Here is a 16,699-nt window from a genome sequence, read left to right as displayed (position 1 = left end):
AACCAGACTACCCAGCCGTCTATGCAGCTGCATTGAGTGACTCGAGCATGGCAGACAATATGGTAATTTCTCCATTTTGTCGTGATACAGCGAGGAGAGACTGCGACTCGCCGGGAGGGAAAAGATATTGTAGAGGAAGAGAACAGGGGACGGATCAACGCCGTGGGATATTACAGTTGCCGACGCTCGGATATCAGTCAACCTCTGGGGGTGGATCCTGCCAAATTCTTTGATTTTTTCTCCAGGCCTGCTCCCCTTTCATGCCTGTGGAAAAGACGCCTGTAGTTCTCCGGGGCAGAGCAGAGCGTCACAGCCAACAACCTGATCTTTACTGGTTGCATTGCGGGACTATCACCTGGAGGATTGTCAATGGAAAATTGGATTGCCCACCCTCTCTGAACTCTCGCAGGTTCAAAATTGAAAGACCACACGCCCCCTTTGCAATACCAGCAGAAGAGGCCCAGGTGCCAGGGTAGGTAAGGTAGAGTGCATGTCTAACGGCACCTACATTTCCTCCGGCCATACGCCAGGAGAGAGACGTGCTGATCCAGTCAAGCTACTTGCTTAGCATTCCCATTACGTTTATCAGGCTCCCGTCTCTTTTTTCCAGGAGGAGTGTTTTGTTATCCGGCCGGCCAGCGAGTGGTAGGCTCCAATGATACAAGGTGTAATGGACCAAGTGATGATGGCCACGCTCGTCTCTGATCCGCAGACAAGTTTGGATGAGGAATCGCTGGGCGTGTAGCAGCCGAGATTAGAGTGGTCGGGAATAGGTTGCCTGCAAATGCTGTCATTCTCACCGTCATTTTACCCACTGATGTGGCTTATCCAAGTCTTGCTGCCCACTGGGTAAACAGACCCGGAGAGCTTGCAATCACGACTAAAGATTGTCGAATTACCAATCCTGTGGGTTGCCGTCAGCGACGCCCAACTTGAAGAGCAGCGGATAAGGTGCATGTGCCATTCCAGACCATGACGCGTGAAAAAGAGGACTAAGAGGACTTTGCGGATGTCTTGGTCCGTCGAGACGGGCAGAGAGACAAGTACTGTGCCGACCCTGTTGCTCTACCCTCTTCAGAGCTCCCTCGAGAGGAAACAGGGCAAATATGGCACGTATCAAATGGACAAGCTGGATGCAAAGGCCTCTCGCACGGTGGCAGCAGTGTGCCCCTGTTATACCCATTGAAGGCGCACCCTCCTGACGTCAAGGGGCGACGCTCCAATCATCACGACCGGACTTGATCCACGAATAAGGGGACACGGAGACAGGTCCGGTATGCGGCGTCCAATGAGAGTTACAGGAGATTGCTCCGGAGCCTGCTGCCCCGCATGCTCAACCCCTCCTCGAGCTTGTCTCCCACTGCTACTGTACGGTCCCTCCTGTCCCGTCCAAGATGCGCCATGACGAGTTTCCTGCACACGAGAGATGAGGCAACAAGAGTGAAGGGGAGAGAGGGGCGAAATGGGACAGCTACAGGTCTGTCCACAGCTCCAGGACAGTTACTGATGCCAACACTTTTTTCAACGCGCGTCGATTTCCACCTTGAGTGCGCCCCCTTTGCTTTATCACGGCCTATCTGTCTCCAAGAACGGAATTGTGTCCATGGCGTCTATCCGGCCGAACTGCAATCTTGACTGCATCCACGCCCACTCTGACCTCTACAGCTCCCTCGGCCCCGTATCTTTCGAGGTCATCTTGGCCAATCGACGCCTGCTTGGGCGTTACAACGGTCCTGGCCTTACTATTCAGAACCCCCCCCCGTCCTGCTGCGGCGTCAACAGATCACCCTGATGTGCCCTGGCATCTGGCCTGGGAACTTGCCACCTTTTCAGACACTCTCGAGCCTGCCGCTCCCAAGGGCTAACCATTTAAACTTTCCAGTGCGCATTCTTCCCTTGCCATTCTACCACTCACTTGCCACTTGACAAGTATATCTTGAGTGGTTGCTACCAGCCTTCGTCTTCGTCTAGCCCTACCAATTTCCTGCCTGTCGAATCCTTGCAGAGTCTATCCGCCTAGCAGCACTCGAAACAAACATCGTTATTCGACAATACATGGTCCCGCTATCTCTTCGTCCTGCGCGATGGGTACGGCTTCCTCCTCTTGCTGGCAGCCCTGCTAACCTTGAACCTCTCCACAGAGACCTACCCTGCCTATGCCGCTACCCACGGCCCTTCTGCCCCTGATCACTTGGCAGGTGAGATGGCCATGGGTGCCAACACGAACCCACATCTTTCTTGGAAGCAGTGGTGGCCGGCAGATGCGTTAGCGTTGCCCGTCTCGTTTGAGGGGTTCGATGCTATGCAGAGCTACTGTCCTCAAGACGATGTCCAATTCAGCGACTTCAGTCCCAACCAGTCCATCGGTTTCTCGCCCGACTGGCCCAGCTTCTCGAATACACAAGAATACCCCCTTCCACCGTCAACATCCGCGTCACCACGCCCCGAGCAGTCATCCACCACATCCGAGAGCCGTCGCGGATCAGTCTCGACTCTACCTGAAAAGAGGAAGCGAAAACGAAGCACGAAGGAGCTCGTGACTGCCAAGTCCACGGGGCACGGCTCCGGTCGAAAGACAAAGTCACAACTCACGGATCAAGAACGACCACAAGAATCACAGAGCTGCAAGGTCCAGCTCACTGAGACCGAGTACGGCCCGTGTCCCCAACAAGCGACCGACGGACACAGCAAACGTGTCCAGGAGAGGAACCGGGTGGCATCCAACAAGTTCCGCGTCAAGAAGAGAGAGGACGCGAGGAGGCTCAAAGCCGACGAGGAAGACATGGAGCGCACCAACCGTGACCTCTCGAGCTGCGTCGCCGACCTGACGCTCGAGGTGTACCAGCTCAAGATACGACTCCTGCAGCACACCGACTGTGACTGCTCCCTCATCCAGAGCTACATCGCCAACGAAGCAAATCGCTACATCAAGGATCTAGGCGACGAGAATCATCCTAGCCATAGGTGACGGCGAGTGCCATCGAGCATGTATACACATGACATTGCACCGACCATATCGGCAACAACGAGACGACGACGATGATGAACCGACACAACACCAACGATTTATCAACATAACTGGGTTTTTTTACATATTGGAAGGGGGAGTTTGGCATGCGGAGTTCATTTGTGACAAAAAATTGTGACGGGGAAGGGCGTCTGGTTGCAGAACGTGCATTACACTAGATACTCGGAGGCGAGTCGACGTAATTTCATGACTGCTTCGTATGTGTCGTATCAGTGGCTACAGCGCGGTGATGCATCTAAATCACCAAACACTGCCTTATCCATTCGTAGCTCTCGTGATTTTAAAGAGGCTGCCTTGAGCAAGACATGTCGGCTGATCCTAGTCCCATTTCGTAGTCGCCACCATGCTTGTGTTGCGCTAATGTACGCCCCGTGTTCTTGTCACACTGATCCCTTGTTGTTGCCATTGTACTGTATCAGGCGGGTCGAAAAAAACACCGCCGGGACTGGCACCAAAGTTGTATGGGGAGAGTGGCGCTGATTTCTTCAACCCGCCTGTGTATCAAATACCCCCTGTGCTACTACAGATTTCCCGACGATCATTGCACCCTGTCTCGTGATTTCGTCAGCCATCTATTTCGACAAGTCACTTTTGAAACTTGTAGAGAAAGTCCTTGCATTTGTTGGGGCGGCTGCCGACTTGCCAAGATCACATCTCGCCCTGTGATCAGCATCACAGTTCCAAGAACCCGGCGTTCCGCATGCACCAATGAACAAAAGCAGTGGCTGCAGCGCATCTCCATTTCTAACGGATCATCTCCATGGTCGGGCAGTCAAAAAGGGACGCCTCAGACGCCGATCAGAGTTGAGACCTGCAAGCCACCATACAGGTGGGTTGGTTGAGCAGCATAAATGGCCCTATTGCCAGGTATCTTTCACTTTTGCCGGTGGCATACAAGTCTATTGTGTTTCGTCAAGTGGCTTGACTGTGCCAGGATTGATCAGAGCCACCATGAACCAGGCATAGATCTGACAAGGTGCTTATCGACAAGCCTAGTTAGCAAAGCCACGTGTATAGTTTTTGGGTTGATTAGTTCACTTCCCCTTCTCATATGTCGAAGGAATATTATGAACCTGGCGGCGCTTCCAGAAGAAACCATCAGTTACAAGAACAAATAATACAATTACAAAGAACCCCTTTATTGACACATGCCGGCATAAAAACCCAACTGAAAAACACCGTAGAGGAAACGGTTCTCAACACAACATGGATATCAAGTTAGTGTCATGTGTTAGCCTCGGGACTTGGGCAGGCTAGCCATGCAGAAGTCTAGGCCAAGAGCCTCTGTTCGTATCTCATCAGTGACCGCAGTGGTACCGCCTTATTCCCAGTTTCCATGTAGATTTACTTCATCTTGAACACTGATAGGATACTGGCCCCCCTGGCAATATTGGACTCGACGTGCCCCGGGTACACGACACAGGACCGCGTATTCATGAGAAACGTGTGGGCTCGAGTGACCTGTTTGTTTTCTCGGATACGCCCAATCAACTCGCGCAAACTCCCATTCCGAAGAGTTCGTCATTGTGGTATCATGACGCAAAGAGAAAAAGAGTGGGTTTGTTGACCGTGGTCGACCCCCATATTATCCACTGGCCACAACTCCATCTCTTTCTTGTCTCATCACGGCGAGCGTCGGTTGGCTTCGTTTATTCGTAGAATCTAAAAGTCATAGGAAAACTGCAAAAATCCTTCTCCTTTCTCAGTCATTGTCATCTGAGCCCCTGAGGATCAAGCCAGGATTCTTGGTACTCGAGCTGCGCGCTTCGGTCCGTGGAGCTGGAACCAGGAGCTGTTGCATTGTCCAAGGGATTCCCACTGGATGTTTCCTTGTTGGAGGTGCCTTCTCTCCTCGAGCCCATGTTCGCCGACTGCAGCAGTAGACTTGCGTCTCCCACCATGTCTAGGAGATCGTCTACAGACCCTGCGCTTCGGATCCTCTGCAATATCTCTTTCAGCTGCTCCCCTTCTGCCCTTCGTAACGCCTCAATCACCGCTCGTAGATGAGTGTGTTTCCTGGTCGTTGTCTGCAGCTCCCTCACCAAATCGTCTCGTTGAGTAGCGACGCCATCTACAGGAAAACGGCATTCCTGGTTCGACAAGGCACAAGGCGTACATTTGGGTCGTCGGTCATCGCACTGGACGAAACTAGGTCAGATACTACAAGGCATCCGAGGCTTGTGTGGGGGGGGCGAACCTTTATCTTGCGTTTGCGACAGGCTGAACGGTGGAATCCTTAGTATCAGTAGGGAGGGCGAGGGGTCGACAACACGCAGATAGATACCTTGGCAGGCGGTTTGAACGTGCGCTCTCTTGCGTACTCCTGCGTATGGGGGAGACGGGGGAGGATCCTCTGATGGTGGTTTCGATAATAGCGATCTCATGCTCTGCAAGGATATATTCTTGACCAGAGACAAATTTCTCGGAAGCTTGCAGGCAAAACAACGCACCCGCTCTGAGGGCAGGACAGGTCGTAAGACAGCTCACTATATACCCTTGCCGTAGTCAATCCCAGGGGCCAAATGTGTGTAAACGTGACATCAGACTGACCAGTTGGGAAAACCCCCGACCCCCCGCGTCGGAGGCTCACCGTGGACGAATAGCTGAGGCCTATTTCCAGAGGGCGAATAGTACGGACCCCGGGGCTCTGAAATATGAATAGCCCCTGATTGGACCGGATGAATCAAGTGGACATGGGGAGAGGCATCAAAGCGCTTACTGGCCTGTTTTGGTTGCCTCGCGACGGTATCACGAGGCGATGTCGTCGGGGAGTGCTACAAGATGACCAAAGCTGACGTCTATCTTGTCGAATATGATCACAGGGTAGCGTATATAGGTTCTAGAAAGCAACAGAAAAGCTGAAAATCTCTGTTTCCTCTTGGTCATCATTCTTGCGACGGTCTATTCCCGGGGCATGAGGGTTGCAAAGTTTGGAAAGAATATGCCGAATTGCACCTTAGATGAGCGAATATTATTATTTTCTGCTTCTGAGCATGGTATAATTATAATTTATGTTCATTTCGAAAAACTCCCACCGAGGGTGACTCGTTATTCACACTGCCAAGAAATGAATGAGGTTCGCATGCAGGGTGCGAGGGTCGGTAATGTTGGAGGATGGGAACACTTCTACCTCGCCACCAGTGAGCCGTCCAGAGAGATGAATGCCATTACTGTAAAATTATTATAACGCATATTCGCCACGCTCTTAGAGTCTCATAGCAAACAACATTACTGACCCTCGCACCTTGTAGCTAGCCAGGGGGAGACTACAAGAAGACACGAGGCGTCGAGGTGGCCGTCTTCTTTGGCTGTCAACTGCTTACAGAGACAAGGCTGAATGATCTCACAATTACGGACTATGCTCAAAGCCTTGGGCAAAGTGAGAAGAAGCCTCAAATACTTGCCATGATGTGAATATCGCATCGAGGGCCATCCTGTACATGTACGAGGTGCATCTCGGCTCTCCCCACCGGCGCCGGTCGCATCTCCCGACCGAGCCTACCGAGAAAAGATGACAATTCCGGGTCGGGCTTACCGAGGTGAAGCTATCGCAAGGTCAATCGATTGATAACTTGGTGTAGCAGGGATAGTTGGAATTCCTTGGTTAGGTAGTGACATACCGACGGCTGACTGCTGGGCCTCGGCCTCGGGTTACCTTGTTGGGAGGATCTCGGTAGCGCTGTATCCGAGTCGGCGGCGAGGCTCTCGACAGTCATTGTGGTTTACAAATTGGAGATGAACATATTTCCACGGAAGTGAGATATTCATGGGATGGATTAATTGGAATTAACTTGTAAATGATGCATATAAATTGCCAATACTCTCCATTCCACAGGTTCACCTTGAAGCGTGATATGCAATTACCGGTGCATCTCATCCAACCTCCTAGCCGACGCCAACTGCCGCCAGCGGTAACCGTCCTTCGGGCTCGTCCACGGCCTACGTCCACAACAAGCGCGGGGTCTCCGCATTCTCCACGAGCCGGCCAACGATCCACAGCTACTCCCTTATAGCTGAGCCTCTTTTTATAAGGCTTATCGACATCTCGGGAGCCATAGACGAGCTGTTTCTGGGCAATTGAGCCTTGTTGTGCGCTTCTTCTTTTGGTGTCTGGCTTTTTTTTGTTCTGCCCCTCCAACCTCCTCTTTGTTATCACCAATCAATCCAGCCACGTTTAGCGAGGGGACAAAAAAACATCAACAGCCTCAATTCTTTCACCGACACAAAACAAAACAACACAATCATGTCGACAGAACACTCCTACGCCGGCGAACCGGCCAACATCCCCGGGGCAAATGTCTTCAACTTTATGTTTAGCAACCCTTTTCAGCAGGAGAGCGAGTTTACGCCGCCCAAGCAGCGCGTGCCAAAGATCCATGAGGATCAGCCCATTTTCATCGACCACGCCAGCGGTAAGTTGAGCTGCATACGAGGACACCATCATGAGACTAAAGTTACATCGGTTCCTCAACCTTGTTTTTGTTCCATGTGCTAATCTACAAATCTAGATCGGCCTCTTACCTTTTCGCGGTTGAGACGTGATGCCCTCACTTTGGCTGCTAGTCTGCAGAACCTGGGACTTGATCCCAATGCGTTGGAGGTGCTTCCTCCTACGCCATCATGTCCTGGACCAGAGGTTGCGCCTGTTGTCATGATCCATTTGCCCAATTGTCTGCCGTTTGCGACAACGGTAATGGGCACCCTCGCTGCTGGCATGACTGCGACTTTGGCATCGCCTTCGTTGACGGGCACTGAGCTTGCTTGGGTTGTCAAGAACTCGCGCCCGCGGGTAGTGTTTACGGCCAAGCCTCTGTTGAGTGCGGTTGAGCATGCATTGGATGCCCAGGAGGATGCCATGTATCGGGATAGCGTACGCGTCTTCACGGTAGATGTCGCCAGGGACCTGTATCCTCTTTCACCCGACTCTCACCCAGAGGATGGTGACTGGAAGATGCTCATCACCCCGACAACTCCTCCTCTGACAACAGCTCACCCTTTCTCTCCTGAGTCTGCCGTGACACGAACGGCCATCATCCTCTGGTCTTCCGGCACGTCAGGTCGATCCAAGGGTGTGCTTCTCTCCCATCAAGCCATCAACTTCTCGACAGCTTCACTCTGGCACGATGCCGACTTTTACGGGTTCCATCAGCGATGGCTCGGTTACGTGCCCTTCTACCACATCTTTGGCCTGTCCAACACGTTCTTCCTCGCCATTGCGACGGGCTCAACAGTCTTTACGATGCCCGCCTTCAAGCTCGACTCGGTCCTGGCTGCCATCCCGCGTCGGCAGATCACCTACCTGCACATGGCTCCTCCGGTAGCCGTCATGCTCGCAAAGTCACCAGTCGTGGAGCCGTTTGCGCGACGAGATGCTCGTGGCCGAAATGCTTTCAGCAGCGTCGTGGCAGGCGTAACTGGCGGTGCTCCTCTCGGTCACGAAATCGTGGTCCAGGTCTTTGCAAGGCTAGGCTTCCTGGTCAGGATGGGATACGGCATGTCAGAGGCATGCAGTGTGACAGTGCAGAGGGGTCTGAGGGAGAAGGACATGCTAAGCTACAAGAACGATACGGGAAGACCTCACTGGGGTGTTGAACTCATGGTTGCCGCCGGAGAAGAGTCGGAGGAGGATGAGACGGACTCGACGACAAAGGCGGCTCCATTTGGTACTCCGGGTGAGATTCTGATCCGATCCCCCGCTCTGATGAGCTCCTACCTTCCTACCCAAGGCCTCCACAGTTCCGAGAAGCCAGACATGAGCGTCACGATGGAGCATCTTACTCCCGACGGTTGGCTGCGGACCGGCGACGTCGGCACCCTCGATCCGGACGGCACACTCTGCATCACCGACCGCATCAAGGAACTCATCAAGGTCCGCGCGTACCAAGTCGCCCCCGCAGAGCTTGAAGCCATCCTCTGCAGCAGCGACGCCGTAGCAGACGCCGGCGTGGTGGGCGTCCACGACGCGAACGAAGCCACCGAGTGGCCCCGGGCCTACGTCGTCGCAGCCGACCAGACAAAGTCAGAGGCGGACCTCAAAATCCTAGCCCAAGAACTCAAGTCCATGGTGGAGAGCCACGCCGCCAGGTTCAAGTGGCTCGTGGGAGGCATCGTCTTTGTCAAACAGATCCCCAAGTCGCCCAGCGGAAAGATCCTCCGGAGGGTGATTCGCGACGGGGGCGTGCAAGGGCTCGAGGTGGCGCTGTACCAACGAAAGAAGAGGGACCACAAGCTGTAAGAGAAAAGAACTTGCTTTAGTTCCATTTGCTTTGCCAAGCTCCAAACAGGAGCTCGTGATTTCTACTCGAGGCGATTGGAAATCAAGGCCCTTGACCACATGATGACTAAAACAAGGGCCCTGATTGGCTCGCCACTCGAACCAGCTGGGATGCTACGAGGCCGAAATCTCGTGGCACGGACGGGAAATGTCCAGGTCCGAAGTGAGGAGAAGGGGAATTCGGACTCGGTCTTTTCGGGGAAAGACAAAGGAGGTGTAGACTGTGGCCGTTCGTTGGTGGAGAGACGGTGACCGAGATGGCTATAAGATGGCGGTCCGTCTTGGGTAATGATGGAGGAGAAGCTTGTTGTACTATACCTTTTGCTGTTCAATTGATATACGACTGTGAGCGCATCTACAATACACATCTCATCAATTTACAATCACCTGTCTACTTATTCAATACTTCATATACTGAATCATTAACATGACCCATCTCACCAACGAAACATCTCCCCTCCTCCAGGTAGAGCCTGCAATTGAGCGCTCCATCTCATATCAGAGCAACCACACTCCCTACGATGTCCGACCTCTACACCCTCAGCAGTGCAGGCACGAAGAGTGCCATCTCGACTACAGCGACATTCTCCGCGACATCATTATTGGCTTCTCCGATGGCCTCACTGTACCATTTGCCCTGACCGCAGGTCTATCCAGTCTCGGTAGCGCCAAGGTGGTTATCATTGCCGGCTTAGCAGAGCTCTTCTCTGGTATGATAAGCATGGGTCTCGGCGCGTACCTCGCCGCCGTCACGGAGCGGGACGCGTACCACTCGCAAGAAGGCAAGAAGACATTTGCCGTGCGAAACATGCCCGCCGATGAGCGAACAGGTGTCTACGACGTGCTGGAAAAGTACTCCGTATCCCGCGGTGCGGCCGCGCCGCTCGTCGACGAGCTGTGCAAGAACCCGCAGGAGTGGGTGCGCTTCATGATGGACTTTGAGCTCAAGCTCGAGAAGCCCAACGTGCACCGGGCGTGGATCTCTGCCGTGACCATGGGTCTGAGCTACTTTATCGGCGGGCTGATCCCCATGATTCCCTACTTTGTCATGGACCGTGTGCGCGAGGCGCTGTTTGTGTCGATTGGCATCACGGTCGCTGTTCTGCTGGTGTTTGGCTACGTCAAGAACTATGTCGCCATCCGGAACCACCGCGCGGGTGTCTGGGGTGCTGTGCAGACGCTGGTGATTGGCATGCTGGCAGCTGGAACGAGTTACGCCATTGTGAGGGGGTTGGACAGCAAGGACGCGTAAAGTTGGAGCACGCTAGAGGTGGACGGGATCAGGCCAGCGATGGTGCGATTAAGGCGGTCGAAGTTGAATGGCGTCGGCGTTGGGTGATGTTTTCTTTCTTGGTGTAACACAAAAAATGTGCCAGGGATATCGCCTCGGGGATTGGCTTGATTGGCACTGGTAAAATGATGGTACAGGGACAGAGGAACCGAGTTGGCGACGCGTCGAAAAGGCGATTGTATTTAATGACTGAAATGACAAAACTCCATTCCTCCAAAGGCGACGGTCGCCTTGAAACAACATCCATCTCCTCCGCTCTCGTATCTACCTCCCCTCCTCCACCTCGTTAGTAGTATCCTTGTTCGCGCGACAGAAACTCAGTACTGACCTGTGAAAAAAAAAAGGTGAAGCCATCGCCCTCCCCAGAGTGATCGGAATTGAGTCATCCTCGTAAAAGAGGACGCTGCGTATCGCACTTCAGTTTTCTCCAAACAAGCCTCGCAACGACTTCCCATGGAGACACGCTTCAAAGAGACGGCTCCGAGATTTCTGATGTCGTTTGCAAGCGTCGATTGACGCCAGGCCGTTACCGGCAGACCGTCCGCATCCCCGGCCAAAGGCAGGGGGCGGAGGTGGTGTTTGAGGCAGTACTCCGAATTTCCCACATGCTTGTTGTAGTTCCAGTTCCGAAGAAAAGGTTCTGAGAGGCTTCGTGAAAAGTCTCTCTGTTTGTAGCATGGAAACGCAGCGTTGGGGAGGGCGATGGCTTGGAGAGGGAAAGAAGAGGGTTCGCGATGCGTGAGGCGGGAGAATTTTTATGGTGGATGTGTGAGCCGGGGTTTAGCCGGTGGGGGTGTAGGGTAGGAGTTGGGCACCTCGCACCTCAACTTTATGCATCTTGGAACTGTATTATGATGGGAAATTATCGTGTGTGAAAGAGAGCGAATAAATGGATTAGCCGATGAGTTTAATGAAAAGCAAAGTAGATCGTTTAAAGCTCTGTTGCGCATTGTTGTGTGAGTTATTGGCCTCCCGCTAACATTTAGCATCACCCACCTGTTCATAGTCAATTACTGACAAGGAGTCACTGTCGGTCTGACACTGCAGTGTGCTTGGCGACAATTGACATCTTATTTTACCGCCCAAAACCATCATTTACGATTTTTTTCACATGATGCCCATATTTCCTCTCGGAAACTCGCTTGGAACACCCTGCGGCCCTGATCCAGCCGGCGCTTCAAAGGGACAGAATATCACGCTTCCCGCTGCCTTATCCTGCTTGCCCATCAGCGGACCCTTGAGATCCATCTTTGCCATGAGGCCCGCAACCTAGCACAGCGTGTTAGAATGTGACTGTAGTAAAAACTGTTTGATATGAGGCGTACCTTGTTCACTGCAGAAGGATCAATTTCTGTTTTTCGCAACTCGTGTGCCATCTGTATCGCCACCGAAGCCGTGACGGGGTTCTCTTGTCCTATCGTTATCATGAGATCCATCAAAGCATTCATCTTCATCTCGCTGTCATGGTTCTGAAAAGTCGTATAATCTTCCAAAAAGACGTAGGCTGCCATGTATGCTGCAAATGCCACCATCGGGTTGCGAAACGTGCCAGTGACATCTGCGAGAGAGGCAACGATGCCAAAGATTGCGTCTGCTGCCGGAAGTAACCGAACTTGTGTTCCAAAGAGTATTTCGAGAGGAATGTTGTGCTTCTTTGCTCGTGCTACACCGGTGCGGTGAAGGCAGATTGTTGCTGTGTGAAGTTGTAGATTTATCATTGTAGAGTTGCGGTTATAGGCCGTTGATGTGCGGAGGCTGTCTGGTAGAGTGATGAAGGTTGTTGCGAGACCGTTGTTGAGATCTTCATGGCGTTTCCAGAATGCACTGTTTTGAATGTCTGTTGGGTTTTCATCTGGACGGTCTTGATAGGTATGGTCGAGACATTCATGGAAAAGGTGTGTGGCGAGAATGCGGCATGCAAAGTATGAGCATTGCGACTTGTCCCCGTTTATAGCTTCGGTGAGAGTGGTTGATGATTCCTCGACGCCGAGCTGAAACGCCTCCTCTGAAGCTGGGAGCTTGGTGTTGATCTGTCACGCGTTAGGGAAACCCACAAGGCAAGTCTTGAGTCATCTCACTCTTTGAACATCCATCAAACTGGGCCATCCCGTGGTACTGCTCGTATTCCTATCACCGCAGAAGATAGCCCACAGAGTCCGTCGTCTCTCTTCTTGTTCGCACCAGTCTTTGGGCGGTGGCAATGTCTGGCTCAATCCACCCTCACCGTCGAGCTGATGCAAGCCCATGATTTGAGCTAAACGGACACCTTTTGAGGTACTCATTGAGGAACGAGAAAACCAGAGGTTCTGCACTTCGAAACGTTCCATGAGAAGGCACGTCTGTGCATGAGCTAGAGTGACAAAGTATTCCCCCTCGCCCTGAGATGAGCACATTAGTAGCAGCTTGGAAGTGGTATCTGACGACTGACCTTGAGTTCATCAGCCTCATAGTAATACCTGGCTCTTCGATAAAAGGGCTGGGCTAGTTGTTTATGAGCTGGAGACACGGATGCAGCAAGGGCTAAGACCATGTATTGGAGACACATGGGTGGCTGCATGTGAGGCGGCTGATAGAGAGAAGCCTGGTATCTTGATGGGTGAATGAAGCGGGACTCATTTTGGATAATTGTAAAGAAGGTACTCGTTCTGCTAACCGTTAGACTGAACAATTGGTAGGTGTACACGAGTACTCACAGCTCTTCAACGACATCTTGAGGAGGTAGTTGTTCAAAGCGACCAGTCTCAATGAGATCACTCTCAGGCGAGTCAAACGGTCTGAAAGACTGATACCCTTCCTCCTGTGTAGCCTTGAGCCGATTCTCCAACTCGACTAAATCCGCCCGTTAGTCCCGAGTCCCGTGTCGGCATCGCCGAGCCCGAGGCCGGCACGTTCGGATGTATGCTCACCTAATCGCGACTCCAGCTCCTTGACTCTCGGCCTTGTCGCCGTAATCACCGGCCGCTTCCTTGTCGCGGGATATTGACACCGGACCTCCGAGCGAGAACACCGAGTGCATCGCGGGCTTAGGCGGTCGCACTTTAGCTTGCGGTTGCGGCATTCGTAGCAGGAAAAGGGCATTAGGCCTTCATCGTCCTCGGGGTTGTGGGAGGATGACGACGCCATGACTGGTGAGACTGAACGGAGTCAAAAGACCGTACAGTAAGCATTCGTGTAGCTCAAGTCATGCGAGGGACGCTGTGAGGTGAGGGATTAGGCGCAAGTGATTGACTTCATGGCGATGAGGAGATTCAAGGATCAAGATGAGCTGGAGCCTGGAGCTGACTTGATTCGTCACAAGCTGAAATACAGTGGGTCACCTGCCATCCAGCTTCTGATAGCGGACGCAACAGACCAAGAGACTGAGCTTTTTGTGTCATATTTCACATGGAAATACTGTCAAACAAAATGAATTGAATCTTGTAGTCTTCTGCAAATGCTGCTGCTTGTCTTGTTTCCGATGTTCTGGAATACTTAAACTCAAGATAATGGATCACCACTCAGCTAGGTCATCGACGAAGAAAGGTATTGAAATCAGACAAATTCTATTGTGGTATGTTCAAATATGTACTCAATCATGAAGCGAATGAAAGAAAATAACCAAGTGCTTCTCAGTGCGAGATGCGAATCCTTAAATGTCCCCAAACCAGAGCCAATCTATCCCAGTCGCCATGTCCGATCAAATGCCAAGATAAAGGAAAGTGAATTTTAGCCATCCATCCTCCTCTTAAACACTCAGTAGAAAGCCAGCTGCTTAGAAACCGCCGTTGGGGTTGGGGTTGGGGATCACAGCACCACCCTGCTGGACAGGAGGAATGACAGAGATCTCAGTCTGAGCAGCGAGCTCCTTGTGGCGGCGCAGGCTGAAGTCCTGGTTGTCAAAGTTCTGGTTGATGACACCAACCATGCCGTTCTGGCAGTGGTTGCCGTTCTGCTGAGGGCAGTAGTACCAGATGGGAGTCTTGTCCTCGACCACGATCTGGAAGACATCGGGAGCCTGGCCCTCCTGAGTGGGGAAGTTGAAGCCGGCGAAGAAACCGTCGCCCTCGGCGAGGGGCTGGCAGGGCTCGCCGAAGCTGGACTGGGCGACGGAGTGGTTCTTGGGGAGGAAGTGCCACTCGACAATGTCACCGACCTCGGCGACGACGTTGTCGGGGTCGAAGCGGAGACCGCCAAGGCCGGCGTTGACGGAGTGGGTGACACCGGTGAGGGTGACGACCTTGTCGGGATGGTCGCGGGTAGTCTTGCTGGGAGCGGGAGCCGCAGAGACAGTGGCGGCGAGGAGGAGAGCGGCGGAGAAGGTCTTGAGAGAGAACATTTTGATGGATGAAGTTGAGATTGTTGGAGTGTAGATTGAAAGTTGGAGTTGAGACTGGAAAGATGAGAGTGAGTTGAGGATTGTAGTGGTTGTTGTAGTTGTTGTGATTGTGATGATGAGAATATTGTCTGTTGAGCGGGCATCTCATCCCATTATATAGAACTTTGACAAGACTGAATCTCTAATATCATCTCAAGCTCTCACCCGTATCATCACCAGCCTCCGGAGCTCAACTCTACCGGAATCGCCTCTAAGCTCAGCCCTCCCCGGTAATAGCAGCTTTGCTGTAGCTCAGCCGCCACGACACTCAAGATGGTGTCCGGAACTGCTACCCTCCGAACCAAGCTTGTCCTCCCTAGCGAGCTCACTGATTGGCTAAACCACCTGGCGAACTGGGCTTAGATGCTGACTTTGCACCGTCAGAACTGTCAGCGTGGCTCACACTAGCCCCCAAGTGCTGCGCCTCCCGTGCCCAAGTCTCTAAATCTGGGGGACCATGGCCACGCGAATTTGAAATTACTGCTGGATTACCAAGATTGGAAGGAAGTGCCCTATTTTTAGGGGGGATATGCTATGAAACTTTTTCTCTTAATGGTTCACCACGTGTTACCGCGTCCTTGGGTCCACGGAGACGTTTTGTTTTGCTATATCAGCTGGCCTATAGGCGATTTTTTACTGAAATCCTTGCCTCTTGGTCTTAGCCAAGGTTGTATTACCAAGACGCTGGGCCTCTTTTAGCTGTCGCCCCCGCAAACTAAGATGCTGCGGGCAAAGAATAAGCCATGACATTACAGCGGTCGGCCGCCTGGTTCTACCGCATGGACATCGCATCAGGAAGGTCATCGAAACATCAGCGGGCTTTCTACCGTTGATGCTGTTCAGCGTCATTGGGCATTTCTGTGGGAAAAATAGGAAATAACCATCTGACTCAGCCTTGTGTCGCTGTCAACCAGACCTTGCCGGCTACTGATCGAGGAATGCTACTCTGTCTTACAGACTCTGCAGGCTTGGTGCTGCACCGGCAAAGTCGGAATGTTTGTCTCACTGTGCCACTGCTGCCGCCCCCAAGGTGAGGGATATCATGTGGTTGCTGTGCATATCTTGGAAAGAGCTAGATCGACGAGGAGGCTCCCGCCTTTGGACCTTTCTGGGACTTTGGAGGCGCCTCATTTTCCAAAGTTCTTTGTAAGCTGAGGGAATGGCAGCTTTGGAGGCAAATGGGCGGTGGCTTGCCTGAAGGTCAGCATGCAGTGGATATTACAGCACACAAGCTGTAGCTCATTGCCTTATTCTATTGCTTGGAATGCATATTTTCATGTTGTTGAGGCCTTGGTAACTCGATGAACATCATCTCCACATAGGATTGCACAGCCCGTGCCCCGGAATCCTTACCTGCTGTCATGCATGCAAGTTTCTGCGGGATCCTCCGGCTGCTGTCGTTGCCGGAATCCTTCGACATGGATGTCGGTAGAAGTGAATAAGTGCTTGTTTGTCAAGACTGGAATCTTTGAGCTGAAAATAGCAATGAAAAGTTTTCCGTTTCTTCGAGTGTAGGTCTTGCCTGGGATATCATCTACTTATCCTGCCTGCGGCCATGTTCGGCTCGTTTTAGATCTTCCCTTGCCAAGTAAGCAATGATACCTTTTTAGTTCCTTATTTTCAGTTTCTGTGATGAACGATTTTATCACAGGTGACATATTCGTGATACCATAGAGAGTAAGAGACATGGACGCGTTGAATGCATAACGGAGTTGCTTCTAAGAATGAGGATATCAACCCACTGTCATTCGT

At 52.3% G+C, this 16,699-nt stretch overlaps 5 protein-coding genes across 5 annotated transcripts; 3 read left to right on the top strand and 2 right to left on the bottom strand.

The window, feature by feature from the left end:
* Positions 1–2,084: 2,084 nt before the first annotated feature.
* Positions 2,085–2,968, top strand: MRS44_002172 (uncharacterized protein; the record flags this gene model as incomplete). Its single annotated transcript, XM_046284817.2, has 2 exons — positions 2,085–2,088; positions 2,142–2,968. 2 exons carry the CDS (start codon positions 2,085–2,087, stop codon positions 2,966–2,968), a joined length of 831 nt encoding a protein of 276 aa, XP_046126740.1.
* Positions 2,969–7,271: 4,303 nt separating this feature from the next.
* On the top strand, positions 7,272–9,263 carry MRS44_002171 (uncharacterized protein; the record flags this gene model as incomplete). Its single annotated transcript, XM_046277447.2, has 2 exons — positions 7,272–7,440; positions 7,537–9,263. 2 exons carry the CDS (start codon positions 7,272–7,274, stop codon positions 9,261–9,263), a joined length of 1,896 nt encoding a protein of 631 aa, XP_046126738.2.
* Positions 9,264–9,729: 466 nt separating this feature from the next.
* Positions 9,730–10,554, top strand: MRS44_002170 (uncharacterized protein; the record flags this gene model as incomplete). Its single annotated transcript, XM_046272305.2, has 1 exon — positions 9,730–10,554. One exon carries the CDS (start codon positions 9,730–9,732, stop codon positions 10,552–10,554), a length of 825 nt encoding a protein of 274 aa, XP_046126737.2.
* A 1,146-nt stretch (positions 10,555–11,700) lies between these two features.
* On the bottom strand, positions 11,701–13,716 carry MRS44_002169 (uncharacterized protein; the record flags this gene model as incomplete). The annotated part of the gene is made up of 6 exons (XM_046277446.2): positions 11,701–11,862; positions 11,919–12,623; positions 12,672–12,971; positions 13,022–13,238; positions 13,287–13,422; positions 13,500–13,716. 6 exons carry the CDS (start codon positions 13,714–13,716, stop codon positions 11,701–11,703), a joined length of 1,737 nt encoding a protein of 578 aa, XP_046126736.2.
* A 628-nt stretch (positions 13,717–14,344) lies between these two features.
* On the bottom strand, positions 14,345–14,908 carry MRS44_002168 (uncharacterized protein; the record flags this gene model as incomplete). Its single annotated transcript, XM_046274199.2, has 1 exon — positions 14,345–14,908. One exon carries the CDS (start codon positions 14,906–14,908, stop codon positions 14,345–14,347), a length of 564 nt encoding a protein of 187 aa, XP_046126735.1.
* Positions 14,909–16,699: the final 1,791 nt, after the last annotated feature.

The sequence above is a fragment of the Fusarium solani genome (assembly GCF_023522795.1).
Source record: "Fusarium solani strain SB1 chromosome Unknown bctg00000001, whole genome shotgun sequence".
NCBI classification, from domain to species: domain Eukaryota; kingdom Fungi; phylum Ascomycota; class Sordariomycetes; order Hypocreales; family Nectriaceae; genus Fusarium; species Fusarium solani.
The sequence above is the reverse complement of the archived record's forward strand: the minus strand, read 5'-3'. Positions and strand labels throughout refer to the sequence as shown.